Source organism: Amphiura filiformis, chromosome 6 (assembly GCF_039555335.1).
Source record: "Amphiura filiformis chromosome 6, Afil_fr2py, whole genome shotgun sequence".
Classification (NCBI taxonomy): Eukaryota; Metazoa; Echinodermata; class Ophiuroidea; order Amphilepidida; family Amphiuridae; genus Amphiura; species Amphiura filiformis.
This window is the reverse complement of record NC_092633.1, coordinates 47,035,466-47,051,146: the sequence shown is the minus strand read 5'-3', so window position 1 is coordinate 47,051,146 and position 15,681 is coordinate 47,035,466. Positions and strand designations below refer to the sequence as shown.

Below are 15,681 nucleotides of genomic sequence, written 5' to 3'. Positions count from 1 at the left end.
AGGGGTCTATCCTGAGGCACATGATGCATATCTGTCATGGAAGTGCCCCCCCGGGGTGACAAGTCTGATTTGTTTTAGGGTGGTCTTAACCCTGGAATTATGGAAACATTTGGGCCTCATAACTGCTAAATTGATGGTCTGAAGTATATAAAAGTAGGGCCTATACATGTTTAGAATGGCAAAGAATAGCAAATAATTATTGGGTCCAAATGCTCATATTTGGCCCCGAAATCCAACAAAACGGGTTTAAGTTTTAATTTTTTCGTTCAACGTAACAACAACAAAAATTCTTGGGCCAAATATTTTTTATTCATTTTTAAATACTAGATAAAAATATCTTGAGCCGTTTTTTTAATTTTTTTTGCATTTTGACCAGACATAGACCGTAAGGTACTAATTTCGAGGAGCATAACAAACACCAAATTGGTGTCGTGTGGTCTTTCAATTTGTGCCGAGTGTCCTTGGCTGACTTGACTATGCTTCATTGGTCATGAAAGGATTCAATAGATAACCTCTGCCCCACTAATCCCCAGCTATTGTCTGAAACTGCACCTCGGAAAATATATTATAACAGCTCAGTCCCTCAAATGATAGTCATATAACGACCAAAAGATAAATGACTGACTATCATTGAGGACTGAGTTGTTATAATATATCTTTCGAGGTGCATAACAGACACAAAATTTGTGTCATAACAAACACCAAATTGGTGTCGATGACCTGACATGCATGCATTCTTTTGTGATGGTCTTTCAATTTGTGCGGAGTGTCCTTGGCAGACTTGACTATGCTTCAGTGGTCATGAAAGGATTCAATAGATAACCTCTGCCCCACTAATCCCCAGCTATTGTCTGAAATTGCACCTCGGAAGATATATTATAACAACTCAGTCCTCAAATGATAGTCATATAACGACCAAAAGATAAATGACTGACTATCATTGAGGACTGAGTTCCATGAGTCTAATTGAGGACCGAGTTCAGTCTACATTTTGACTAACTTTTAGAAAATGGTCAAAGAATGCATAATTAAAAAACAATCATAAAAAAGCCCAATTTCAGCCAAAATTTTCAAATATATTTGGTGAAGTTGGTCAAAATTAAAAAAAAAGCTCCTGGATATTTTTATCTGGCTTTTAAAAATAATAAACAATTTTTGGCCCAAGAATTTTTTTTGTACGTTTGGTCTCATTACTAGTATCATTATTGTACATTATACATTTCAGGCAAATAATCAATGATCAGATCAATGATGGATGGTTGACAAATGTATGGGGAATGTAACCTATTCGCTGCTGTAGTGGACGTTAGTAACCATAGGTTACTGGTTCAAGCCTGGGCTCATACACCTGTTCCGAAATATGATATGCCATAGGCTTTGTGTTGTGATCATTTCGATCAGTGGTTCGTAATAAAGAAAGCGTGAGCCAGTTGACCTAGCAACGGACATATTCTAACGTGCACTACGCTTGCGAATTATAGGACTGCAATCAGTCCTGCCCGCAATCCTGCAAAGTGTTAGGGTATACTCATAAATACTTTGGTGGCCCCGTCTGACAATGGAGGGGCCTTACTGATCATCATTAATTGTCCTGTACTTAATGGAGGGATGGGAGTGAAACTAGTGTAAGGGGGTAATTACCATATCTAATTACCCCATTAGACTAGTGTAAAGCCACAATTTTTCTGTGTTACAAAATTTAAATTCCGTGTTACAAATTGGACGATTCCGTGATTTTCTGTTTTACATTTTAAAGTACTGAAAAGTGAATACAAGCATGTTTTTAAAAGTGTAATTTGTCTTATATAAAATTATTAATTATATGTACCTTTTTACTGTAGTCTCCCTCAACATCCCCATTAAAATTAAGCATCATCAATTGTCTTGTGTGTACTTCCGATAGCTGTATGGCCAGAATCTTGTATCGTTGGCCTAGAATAAATGCTAGAATGGATTGTTTAATGGTTGATTACTGCTAAATTATCACTTTTCTTTGTTTTCTTTTGCAAATCAACACAAAAGTTAGACATTTTACACAGTTTTTCACTATTTTGTGGCATTTCCAAATTTCCGTGAGCAAACCCCGAATTCCGTGAATTTTTCAGTTTTTCCGTATCACGGAGAAATCATGGCTTTAGACTAGTGGCTTGGTTTTATTCCTTTTTTTGTTGTCTTCATTCTTCCAACAAGTCACATTCATAATATTAATTCATTTCTTTTCCATAAATTTATTTCCATAAATATATACATTATGTACATGTCTTTATTTACAAATTATACTGGAAGTTCCAGTTAATTTTAATACAAAACAGATACATTTAAATAAATAAAGTTGTTACATAAATCATTGGTGGTATCACATAGTGACCAGCGTTCGAAATAGTGCCGGTCAGCCGGCCATTGGCCTGTAACTCTTTGGCCTGGCCGGTAACTTTTCTGACTGGCATCTAGTTGCCGGCCCCGGCCGGCCGGTTACTTGTTAAGGTCAAGCCCGGCTGGCCTGTAACTTTTTGAGGCATATTTCGAACACTGATAGTGACGGGTGTGAAGATTATGTGTGTCACATATTGCCAAATGTTAATCATAAATTTATCTTAAAATTAACAATCAACATTGAGGAAATTGATTAGGTGCCTGGGAGTAGGTGTACATGTAGGTCAAATGTATAAGGGGTGGTGCAATAACTATGTGTACCCCGGGGTGAATTATAGGGGGGCAAAGATTTTTGGCAGGCCAAAAGGGGGGGCAAGCATTTTTGGCAAGTCGAAAGGGGGGGTCAAGCGATTTTTGGCAGGTCGAAGGGGGGGGCAAGCAATTTTGGCACAAATATTTTGGGCACTGTTTCTATATTACGCCCTAAAAAGGCGAGGGAAAACGTTATTTAACACGCTCAAATATGCAAAATTTCCTGCTCGCTGCACTCGCATTATATGTTAAGACAATTTAAGGTTTTAAATTGGGTTCCCCAAAATCTTGCATGTGTAAGGGGGGGCAAAGATTTTTGGCACGCCAAAAGGGGGGGCAAAGGTTTTTGGCACGTCGAAGGGGGGGGGGGGGGCAAAGGTTTTTGGCACGGCCAAAGGGGGGGGGCAAGCGATTTTTTGCAGGCCCTTTTGAGAATTCACCCCCCCGGGGGTACACATAATTATTGCACCACCCCTAAGGTATAGATTACAAACCTGCTACAATTAGGGTCAAATTTTAATTTGGTTCTTCTTTGCCAAATTATATATTATTAGTAACAAGTTAACAATTGTCAGTTTTCTAGTAATTTTAAGCCCAACTAATGTGGTAAAACGAAAGAGAACTCACTAGCTTAGCTGCTTTAAGGGCTCTGTAAGAGCACATCAGACACACCAAATTACATTCTGAATACAAGGAAATGTCCTGATATCAAATAAGTTTGATTCTTTGAAAGTTGCTATATAATACAAATTTTATGGCAAATCATTAAAAATTGAAATTTTTGACATTTAACACTATGGACCCTTCCCATTTTTTATTACTGATACGTCACTATGTGATATCACAGACAAAATACATATGCCCTTGCAAACTTATGATGAGTCATTCTATGCAGGGCAAAGTATTCTAATACAAATGAGTAGAGATGTTTTCATGACGGGAATCCGTAACAAGCAATGAGGGTTCAACAGAGTCACAGGGTCAAAAGTAACACTCTCTGACTTCAACTTTTCATCAGTCCTGATGAAGTCGGAGTCTTGCGCACAAAAGCTTGACAACTTGTTCAATCTTTCAGTGCACCCTTTGAATCTTGTTGCTTATCCTGACAGAGACAAAGCTGTGTTAGCCACTTTGCAGAAAGATGATCTGTAGACAACAGTGGCAAGTGATATAATATATACTAGCATAAATGACTAATACATGCAGTAGCCATTGGTTGATAGCCATCAGTGACCACATGTCCATGTCCTTTGTCAAATGTGTCATCAAATTGTTTTAAGTGAAATTTCATGATCTGGTGATGTGTAATTCTACACAGAGCAAAGTATCCCAATTAACACACATGAGTACAGAGGTTTAATTCGTCAGGTGGCTCTGACTTCAACTTTTCATCAATCCTGATGAAGTCAGAGTCTTGCACCTAAAACCTTCACAACTTTTTCAATCTGACAGTGCACCCATTGCAACCTTATTGCTTATCCTGACAGGAGAATACAAAGCTATATTGGTCACTTTGCAAAAAGACAATCAGTGGCAGCTCATACTAGACTACAAATGACCCAAACATGCTAGGTCATGCCATTGGTTGATAGCCATCAGTGACTGCATGTCCTATATCAAATATATCATCAAATTGTTGTAAGTGAAATTTCATAATCTGGTGATGTGTCATTCTACGCAGGGCAAAGTATCCCGACACTGCTTCAAATAGCAAGAAAGTCAACAGGACAAAATGGACTGAACGTTCCAGTGGAGAAGGCAGCGCTTTGTTGGTTGCTAGCAGAAAGACGATCAGAGGCAGCTGCAGTACTAGAGTTAACAGCCAAAATCCTGCTACTTCTGGAACCTGTAAATATCAACAAATTAACAAACAACAAAACAACAATTAAAAATTGCTGATAGTACTTGCAATATTGTGTTATAGGTAAGAGCCATGATCATTTCAATATAAAAAGGGGGTACTACACCCCTGCCCAATTTTGTGCCTATTTTTGCATATAGCGCATTGGTGACAAATAAGATATGTATATTATAGGGGCAAGAACTACAACTACTGCACTGAATTTTATTTCAGCACAGACAACAGTTGTGGAGTTACAGTCAAAAATGAGGAAAACCCAATATATTTGATCAATTCAATATAACTACTTGTCTTGAGTCACTGAAATTCCAGTGTAGTAACTGGATTCCTTGCCCCTATAATATACATAACTTTTGTTACCAGTGTTTTATTAGTTTTTGAGAAAAATGCAAAAATAGTCACAAATTTATGAAGGGGTGTAGTACCACCTTAACCATGCATTTGTATATTATAGGTGACAGCATTTCTACAAAGTTTTGCCTAATTTGACAAAACAAAATATACAAGCTTTAGAAGAAAATGTTGACATCAAATTTAGCAATTTAAAACAGGGAAGATAATAAGCCCCAAAGAAGATAACTTACACATCCCATAATGCATTTCTCCCATTTCAATTTTCTGTACTGATTTGCTATCTAATGCAACATGGGGTGATAGTGATGAAATATACCTCAGTGAACAGAGCGCTGGACATAGCCGGTATCGCAGAGCAAAATGCTACTCAATTTTGATTACTTTGCTATACATTTCTGGAAATGTGTAGCAATTTCATGCCATAGACTTATACAGTGAAGTGTGCAAATGTAACAAGGATCAAGTAGTGCAAGATGATAATGCTACGCATAAAAAATGTCTTACGTCCAACGCTGTAACAGAGCACATTCAGATCTTACAAAATATGTTTGTTTCTTGACTAGTGGCCCATGTTTAGCCAGTATATTCTCAAAATGAAAACAAAGGGAACCTTTTAAGGTTATTAAAATACACTTATTTTATTTTATTTTATTTTATTTTATTTTATTTTATTTTATTTTATTTTAATTCTATTCTATTCTATTTTATTTTAATTTTATTAAAATACACCAATGGGAATGTCATTTGATGGAATGAGGTGATGTGATTCTGGGAAGGGTAAGATATCTTCTTTGAATAAAACCAATGTTATTGTTTTTGCAAACATGTCACAATTTGTTTTGCTGCAAATACAGTGATCATTGCATATGATATTGCACCTGCATAGTGTATACACCAATTACTGATCCATAGCAATTACCGCTATTAAATTATTATTATGTTACTAGGCGGTTACCCGTATTTGGCGGTTCTGGGCTGCCGCGATTACCTGCCTGATGGTGACTCACCAAGTTTTATGCCCATACGACAGTTTTTAGTAATTTGACCTTGGATGACCCCAGATGACCGTCCAAAAATTTGACTCAAAAAGTTGACTGTACCCACCAAGTTTCATGCCCATACAACATTTTTTACTAATTTGACCTCAGATGACCCCTGTGTGACCTTGGATGACCCCAAAATGACCGTCCAAAAATTTGACTCTAATAGTTGACTGTACCCACCAAGTTTCATGCCCATACAACAGTTTTTACTAATTTGACCTGAGATGACCCCTGGATGACCTCGGGTGATCTTGGCCCACTAACCGAAACAAACTTGTTCTGTCTGAGGTCCAGATGCACCCACCCACCAAGTTTGAGGAATGTGCGACCCCTAGTCTCCGAGAAAATAGGCGGAAAACAGTATTTACTAATTTGACCTCAGATGACCCCTGGGTGACCTTGACCCACTAACCAATACAAACTTGTTCTGTCTTAAGTCAAGATGCACCTACCCACCAAGTTGCATGCCCATATGATAGTTTTTAATAATTTGACCCCTAGATGACCTCTGGTGACCTTGACCCACTAACCAATACAAACTGTCCCGGGTCAAGACGCACCCACCCATCAAGTTTGAGGAACGTGCGACCCCCACACAGTGTCTTCGACCCTATATCTTCATGGCAGGAATCGCCATGGTAGGTTAAATCCACAGCCACGATTAGCCATTTGGTTCAAACCTTTAAAGCTCTTTTAAACTAATAATTAGTCGAGGGACATAACTAAGGCTACTCACAATAGCCGGGTAATCGATCTTGGTTGTGCGTGATTAAGCTTGTATACCCCATTGAGGTCAATGGTCATCGACTTTTATACTGCCTACAGTGAGTGCAGCTGTACTACACGCTGCACGCTGTAGTCCATAACAGGACCAACGCAATATAAAATGGTCACATTTTGAGTTCAAAGCGCACGGCCAATTTTCAAAGCGCATTCTAGCGACTATCATATCTGTTCAACACGTATTTCCAAGTTTATGAGACCAAATCTGGTTTCTTGAGAAAAAAATCATGACGGAGATATTCATCATTTTCTAACCCGGTATCAGAAGATTTTCGCCTGATATCAAAATCGTGCATAGCAATTCACGTGTATCGATCCCGTGTATTCATTTTAGTGTCCCTTCTGCACCAAATAATTATTAGCCAGGCGGTGTCGGTGTGCCCCAGTCTCCGAGAAAAACAGTTTTTACTAATTTGACCCCTGGATGATCTTGGGTGACCTTGACCCACTAACCAATACAAACTTGTTCTGTATGGGGTCAAGCTGCACCCACCCACCAAGTTTGAGGAACGTGCGACCCCTAGTCTCCGAGAAAATAGGCGGACAGACAGAGTCACAGACAGACAGACAGAGGCACAGACTACCAGTATTATTATATAGACTAGGCGGTTACCCGTATTTCGCGGTTCTCGGCTGTCATGGTTATTGGCATTTGCAGATCTCAAAATCAGGGTGTGTCCTTTGGCTGGGATCACTGTCCTCACAGATGAGCTCAATTGCAGCTTTTTGCAATTTGACATGACTTTCGTTCTCAAATCTGAGCTTCCTTGGCAAAAGTTACACCCACCCACCAAGTTTCATGAGCAATTTGAAATTGTTATGTTTTTTGACCTTAGACCTCTCAACTCTAGGTCTGACAAAAAGGTCGCCATGGAAACTTGTGTTTGTTAGTCCAAGGTCCACCCACCTACAGTACCAAGTTTGAGTTCCATAGAGGCAATTTGAAATTTTTACCTTTTTTGACCTATGACCTCTTAATTAACCCGTAGGTCTGAAGAAAAGGTCCCCGTGGAAACTTTTGTTTGTTAGTCCAAGGTCCACCCACCACATTTGAGCTCCATAGGGGCAATTTGAAATTTTTACTTTTTTGACCTATGACCTCTTCACTGTAGGTCTAAAGAAAAGGTCACTGTGGAAACTTTTGTTAGTTAGTCCAAGGTCCACCCATCCACCAAGTTTGAGCTCTATAGGCTAATTTGAAGTTTTACCTTTCTTGACCTATGACCTCTTAACCGTAGGTCTGACTTAAAAGGTCACCATGGAAACTTTTATTTGTTAGTGCAAGGTCTACCCACCCACCAAGTTTGAGCTTCATAGGGGCAATTAGAAATTTTTACCTTTTTTGACCTATGACCTCTTAACCGTAGGTCTGACGAAAAGGTCACCATGAAAACTTTTATTTGTTTGTCCAAGGTCCACCCACCCACCAAGTTTGAGCTCTATAGGGGCAATTTGAAATTTTTACCTTTCTTGACCTTTGACCTCTTAACCGTATGTCTGACAAAAAGGTCACCGTGGAAACTTTTGTTTGAGAGTCCAAGGTCAACACATTTAACCGTATGTCTGACAAAAAGGTCACCGTGGAAACTTTTGTTTGAGAGTCCAAGGTCAACACATTTAATGGCATGGCTAGATTTGCCATTTAAAGTGTTTGAAATTAGACTTCAATTGAACTTTACCCCGGCCTTGACCTTTGACCTTAAAAATATAAACTTGTTCTTCTTCATACCAAGCTGCACCCACCCACCAAGTTTGAGGAACGTGCGACCCCCAGTCTCCGAGAAAATAGGCGGACAGACAGACACACAGACAGATAGATAGACAGACGATGCGTATTATTATATAGACTGGGCGGTTACCCGTATTTGGCGGTTCTCGGCTGTCGCGATTACATTCTGGCTGATGGTGACTTTACCCACCAAGTTTTATGCCCATAGGACAGTTTTTACTAATTTGACCTCAGATGACCCCTTAATTGTGATCTCAAATGACCTTCCAAAATTTGGCTCTAAATGTTGACTGTACCCACCACGCTTTCATGCCCATACGACAGTTTTAGTAATTTGACCTTGATGACCCCAAAATTACCGTCAAAAATTTGACTCTAAAAGTTGACTGTACCCACCAAGTTTCATGGCCATACGACATTTGTTACTATTTTGACCTCAGATGACCCCTGGATGACCCCAAAATGACCCTCCAAAAATTTGACTCTAACAGTTGACTACCCACCAAGTTTCATGCCCATACAACAGTTTTTACTAATTTGACCTCATATGACCCCTGAATGACCTTGGCCCACTTACCGAAACAAATTTGTTCTGTCTGAGGTCCAGATGCACCCACCCACCCACCAAGTTTGAGGAACGTGCGACCCCTAGTCTCCGAGAAAATAGGTGGAAAACAGTTGTTACTAATTTGACCTCAGATGACCCCTGGGTGACCTTGACCCACTAACCAATACAAACTTGGTCCGTCTTAGGTCAAGATGCACCTACCCACCAAGTTGCATGCCCATATGACAGTTTTTACTAATTTGACCCCTAGATGACCTCTGGTGACCTTGACCCCCTAACCAATACAAACTTGATCTGTATGGGGGCAACATGCACCCACCCACCAAGTTTGAGGAACGTGCGACCCCCAGTCTCCGAGAAAATAGGCGGACAGACACACAGATAGACAGACAGATAGACAGACGATGCGTATTATTATACACTAGGTGGTTACCCGTATTTGGCGGTTCTCGGCTGTCACGATTACCTGGCTGATGGTGACTGTACTCATCAAGTTCCATGCCCATATGACAGTTTTTTCGTAATTCGACCTTGGATGACCCCAAAATGACCTTCCAAAAATTTGACTATAAAAGTTGACTGTACCCACCAAGTTTCATGCCCATACGATAGTTTGTACTAATTTGACCTTAGATGACCCCTGGATGACCTCGGGTGATCTTGGCCCACTAACCTGAAACAAACTTGTTCTGTCTGAGGTCCACATGCACCCATCCACCAAGTTTGAGGAACGTGCGATCCCTAGTCTCCGAGAAAATAGGCGGAAAACAGTTTTTACTAATTTGACCTCAGATGACCCCTGGGTGACCTTGACCCACTAACCAATACAAACTTGTTCTGTCCTAGGTCAAGATGCACCTACCCACCAAGTTTCATGCCCATATGACAGTTTTGACTAATTTGACCCCTAGATGACCCCTGATGACCTTGACCCACTAACCAATACAAACTTGTTCTGTCCCGGGTCAAGATGCACCCACCCGTCAAGTTTGAGGAACGTGCGGCCCCCAGTCTCTGAAAAAAACAGTTTTTACTAATTTGACCCCTGGATGACCTTGGGTGACCTTGACCCACTAAGCAATATAAACTCGTTCTTCCTCATACCAAGCTGCACCCACCCACCAAGTTTGAGGAACGTGCGACCCCTAGTCTTCGAGAAAAGAGGCGGACAGACAGACAAACAAACGTACAGATTCTGGTGAATTATAGTAAGATGATGAATCCAAGTGTGTGAAAATATTGGATCCAACACATAATAATGATAAAATTTGGAGGCTTTACGCCCAATATTTAAAATATTGGTACTAGGCCTGGCATTTTCGGGTAATTTTGTACTCGGGTATCCGGCGCATTTTTCGGGTGGGTAACCTGGTACCCGAATTGCAACAAAAAAAAAATTTTTTTTTTTTTTTAAGTTTTATTTTTTCGGTTTTGTAGTGTCTCTGGACCTAGACCTAAATGCCAGGATCATTCATGGTTGACCTAAAAAAAATATAAAAAAAAATTGATAATTTGTATTCATGTCATAGTCTATTAATGATTTCAAAATGTATTGAATTTGAATGCATTTTGAAATCATTAATAGACTATGACATGAATACAAATTATCAATTTTCATATTAAAAATAACAAAATATCTTGAAATTTTTTTTTTTTTTTTTTTAGGTCAACCATGAATGATCCTAGCATTTAGGTCTAGGTCCAGGGACACTATAAAACCGAAAAATTAAAAAACTTTTAAAAAAAAAATTTTTTTTTTTTTTTTTTTAATTTCGGTACCCGGGAGGTATTTCCTACCCGGTAATGTAATCTCGGCGGGTACCCGCTTACCCGACGAAAATGCCAGCCTTAATTGGTACGCCTCGTACAATATTTTAAAACTCATAGCTCAACCAACAAATATGGGCTAAATCTATCCAATTTTGTAGTGTCTCTGGACCTAGACCTAAATGCCAGGATCATTCATGGTTGACCTAAAAAAAAAAATAAAAAATAAAAATTGATAATTTGTATTCATGTCATAGTCTATTAATGATTTCAAAATGCATTGAATTTGAATGCATGTTGAAATCATTAATAGAGTATGACATGAATACAAATTATCAATTTTCATATTAAAAATAACAAAATATCTTGAAATTTTTTTTTTTTTTTTTTTTTTTTAGGTCAACCATGAATGATCCTAGCATTTAGGTCTAGGTCCAGGGACACTACAAAACTGAAAAAATTAAAAAACTTAAAAATTTTTTTTTTTTTTTTTTTTTTTTTTTTTTTTTTTTTTTTTTAATTTCGGTACCGGGAGGGTATTTCCTACCTGGTAATGTAATCTCAAGGGTACCCGTTTACCCGACCGAAAATGCCAGCCTTAATTGGTACGTCTCGTACAATATTTTAAAACTCATAGCTCAACCAACAAATATGGGCTAAATCTATCCAATTTTATATCAAATGAGGCACAAAAATACAAATTATTCTTAGTATTCAATTTATCTTAAAATTCAAATTCTTCTGGATCAATTTCTCAACTTGCTGGGCCAAATGAGATTCTTGCTTGATTTGCCAAATGACCTCAGAGGAAACACTGGGCTGGACAACTATATATTTAATCCCCTGAGCACTACCTGCCATTCTAACATTGCCTCTGATAGGTCAATTACATGATGTCTTCATTTTAATCACCAATCAGAATGGAGCTTTTAATTTTTGCAAATAATTCACCTCAACATTTTTATGTGGTGAAATTATTCTAACAATGTTGCTGATTGGTCCATTTGATAATGAAAACTTCTTTTTGACCAATAGGCAGGTAGTTCTCATGGGGTTAAAGAGCAACAAGAACTTTACTTACCCTTTCTTGTAGGTTACCAAGGTAACCAAGGTATAATCTAACAACCTCAACACCACTCATGACAACATACACTGTGATGACTACGAATCTATAGATGTTATCCAGATGAGAAAACTGAAAAGAAAGACGGTCACAGAATATTATAAATTACTTATGCTTATGTCATTTGTACTATTTCTAATCTACATAACAGTAAATGTTTCGGTACCGGTATACTATACCTGTAAGATGACAGCAACATTTTAAGAACTCTGAAAAAAGTACATTCTTAACCCTGGAATTATGGACACTTCAGGGTGGACACTTCAGGGTCTCATTTATAACTTCTAAATTGTTGGTCTAAAGTATATAAAAGTATAATTACAGAATGGAAATGACTTGATGAATCCATCTGTGAGATCAAATTTGGGAAAAAATGCTCAGTTTTGGAGGGAAAAACCCCGGTTTTTTTCACTGTAACAAAAAATTTCTTGAGTAAAATTGTTTTTTTTATTAAAAAAAAAAAACTAGATAAAAATATCAAGGACCTGTGGTTTTATTTTTTTGAATTTTGATAAACATCACCAAAGTATTTGAAATTTGGGTGAAAATCAGTTTTTTTATGATTTTGGGGCAAAATTTAGCATTTTTTACCATTTTCGTTGGAGCAAATTTGTCAAAGTTGGTCAAAATTCAAAAAAAAAAAAAAAAAAAAAACTTAAAAAAGGTCCAATAATTTTACCTCTTACTCAAGAATGTTTTTGTTAACAACCTGTTTTATTGTGATTTTCTCCAAAACTGCATTTTTGCCCAAATTTGGCCTCACAGATGGATTCACCAAGTCATTTTCTTTCTAAGTACCGGGTATACTTTTATGTACTTTAGAGAAACCATTTTAAAATTATGAGGTCCAAAAGATTCCATAATTCCAGGGCTAAGACCACCCTTAAGGGGCTGTGCAATAATTATGAGCCCCCCCCCCCGAGGTAAAATTTCCGATTGGCTCGCCAAAAATCGCTTGCCCCCCCCCAATTTTCCCCTCCCCCAGGGCTCATAATTATTGCACAGCCCCTAATTCAAATGGAATTCAATCAAGCTTACCTTTAACTCCAGCATGACTACACATGTGACGATCCAGAAAGGAAAGAAGAATACATTGAAATACAGAGACATCTGAAGAGAAAGACTTGATACCAACTCATTACCTGTGGCAAAAAAGTTTTGAGAATTGAATTGAATTGAGATTCAGTGTGTCTGTCCCTGATAGCAATAGCGATGTTTGAACTTGTGACACATGCATGCATGCATGCATGCATAGTCCGAAACATCATTCATGGCCCTTATTGTTCCTTCATGTAGAAACAGGGTACCGGGTACTCTGAACACACCATCTGCAGGGGCGGATCCAGGAATTTTCAATAGAGGGGGCGCAGAGCCGCCACCGCCACGGTTCGGCGCCCACACAAAGTCAGGCGCCGCTCTGCAGAGTCGGGCGCCGATCTGCAAAAAATATAGAGGGGGCGTGCGCCCGTAGCTAGGGTGCGCCCCCCTCTAAATCCGCCCCTGATGAGGGTTCAATTAGGAAGAATTCAAAACATGGTGATGATAAAAAAAAATGTGCTCACAATTTACAGACACATACCAAATATATTTTGTTTAAATCTTCCTTCATGTGAGGAACAGCAGGAATTGGTAAAAAAGTGCCAAGTGGTAATTGTGTCATTTTCGTGTGTACCCGGGACCCTGGACCAGTCAATCTGTCTTAACTGAGATGCCTCAGATCTCAAGACGGAGAAGTCGGTGGAAAGCGTAGTGATGGAGCTACCAGTAGGCCTACCTCGGCCAATAATTATATGTGACACACGATCTGGTCCATGGCGGCCAAGGCTCAATTTGAAATTGAGATTATAAAGGCAAAAATATGGAGTAAAAAAACAATAAAATACATAAGAAAATACACATCACAAAACTTCAGAGAAGATTTATAAGCAGTCCCACGATACTACTGAAACATCCGGGTACCGGTACTTAAGAACCAGTCTTAGTAATCGCAGAGTTTCATACAATTCTTCACGGTTGATTCCCGTTCCAAAGACGCGATTTTCAAACACTCAAAATATGTCCAAAACTTGGGTCGATTTTTTATAGCATTTTGAGATGATCCCTGAAAAGAACAAATGAGCTCTTTTTTGTTTCTATCGACCCACATTTGAATGCGGAATAAAAGTCTGAAAGTACAAGAAATCGGTACATACTAAAAGTAAAAAATTCAATTTAATGGACACAGCTGCCAGCAGCTGTACGCGATGCGACCGATTTCGTACATCACACATTTCAAAGTACAATGCGAACAGCCCTCGAATTAACCCACGGCATTTTGCCGTGGGTGCACATCCCCATTGCCGTAATGCCCTTAAAATATGTCCTTTACCCAAGGCAGTCACTTGCCGTGCCCTCTAATAAAGTTGCCATCGGTGCCCCAGCCCTGCCCCTTGTAGATGTTTGTGTGTGTTTCTTCATTTTTGAGAAATTGCCTTGGTGCCCGAACTCTAATTTTCAACAGTTGCCAATCTGAGACAAGTGCGTCCAATGCAGTAAAATACGCGATGTATACTTACAATACGCGCTCGTCAAAGGTTTACTGCATTTGATTATAGTCTGGCAGTTTTTCTTTTCTCAACCAAACTTTCCCACTCCAGCTCTTGAATCATTTTGGTTACACTGGACTTGCGACGAAAGTCGCCAACAACAAATCCAGCAGCTCTTCTTTGGACCCTATCTATCTAACATCTGAATATATTTAGACTGTGGGTCATGTGGGTCGGTGACTGCCGCCACATATTCGAGGTGAGGTCGAACCAACGCCTTGTATGGTTTAGTATTGTAGTAATGTTTATATGGTGGTAATTATAAAATGCCTCCTCTGTAAGCTTCAATGTATATTTAATTTTAAAAATGGTTTTACAATTTGAATTCTTTGTCACTTTGAGACTTTGTCATTGTTAACTCAAGCCTGTTGCTTCAAAATATTACTGCAACAATTTACACTCTAGTCTAGATTATTCACAGCCTCAGGGTACAACAGATCGACTATAATATATACTGGCCTGAAGCTTTAAAGCTTTAACATTAACAATAATTTGTTAAGCTTACCATCATACTCATTGTACGGCATTGTCAACATTTATGGTCATGGAAAGTGCATTTTGACATTCAATTCAATGACATGATGACTAATAAACATGATAAAAGTAAAAGCTTATTATTTTCACAATACCTGGTCTTATCATATGTTGTTGTCTACGTTCAGGTGGTACAGGTCGATTAGGGAATACTACCTCTGTAAAAGAAGTAAGTTTTGCTCGTACATAGTCTGCCGCCATAATTTATTTTATTGCAAGGAATTTTGTTGTTGTTTAGGGTCAGTTTACTATTGAACTCAAGCCTCAACTCACGTGCAGATGCCTATTTCGCTCGACGTCTACTGTGTACGGCAACGATTTTCGCCGTGACTATGAGGCTATAACTTGCGCTATTTTTAGCACTTCAGGGTGCATACCACTAAATCCTAAAGTAAAAGTGGAAATTATACATCAGGCTGCACAAAGGGGGGGGGGTGAGCTGGTGAATCCATGTTGTGATTTATGATTGTCTGTCTGGGTTGTCTGTACATAAGTGATTGTTCAATATTTATACTTGGAAAGTGGGAACTTTGAATCAAAATCTACCGTATCTTACACTCGATCCCGCACTTCAGGGTTAGTTTTTCTCCGGCTCCTACCCCGTGCCGGTATGGTTCAAGTAAAAAATTCAGATGCCCCCTCTGAAGAC

General features: G+C 38.8%; 1 protein-coding gene across 1 annotated transcript; it reads right to left on the bottom strand.

The window, feature by feature from the left end:
• Positions 1 to 3,166: 3,166 nt before the first annotated feature.
• Positions 3,167 to 15,283, bottom strand: LOC140154265 (transmembrane protein 17-like). The gene is made up of 4 exons (XM_072176850.1): positions 15,128 to 15,283; positions 12,952 to 13,055; positions 11,872 to 11,985; positions 3,167 to 4,531 (listed from the first exon to the last, which is right to left on the bottom strand). The coding sequence occupies exons 1-4, from the start codon at positions 15,231 to 15,233 to the stop codon at positions 4,259 to 4,261; spliced, it is 597 nt and encodes a 198-aa protein (XP_072032951.1). The 5' UTR covers positions 15,234 to 15,283; the 3' UTR covers positions 3,167 to 4,258.
• Between the last annotated feature and the right edge of the window lie 398 nt (positions 15,284 to 15,681).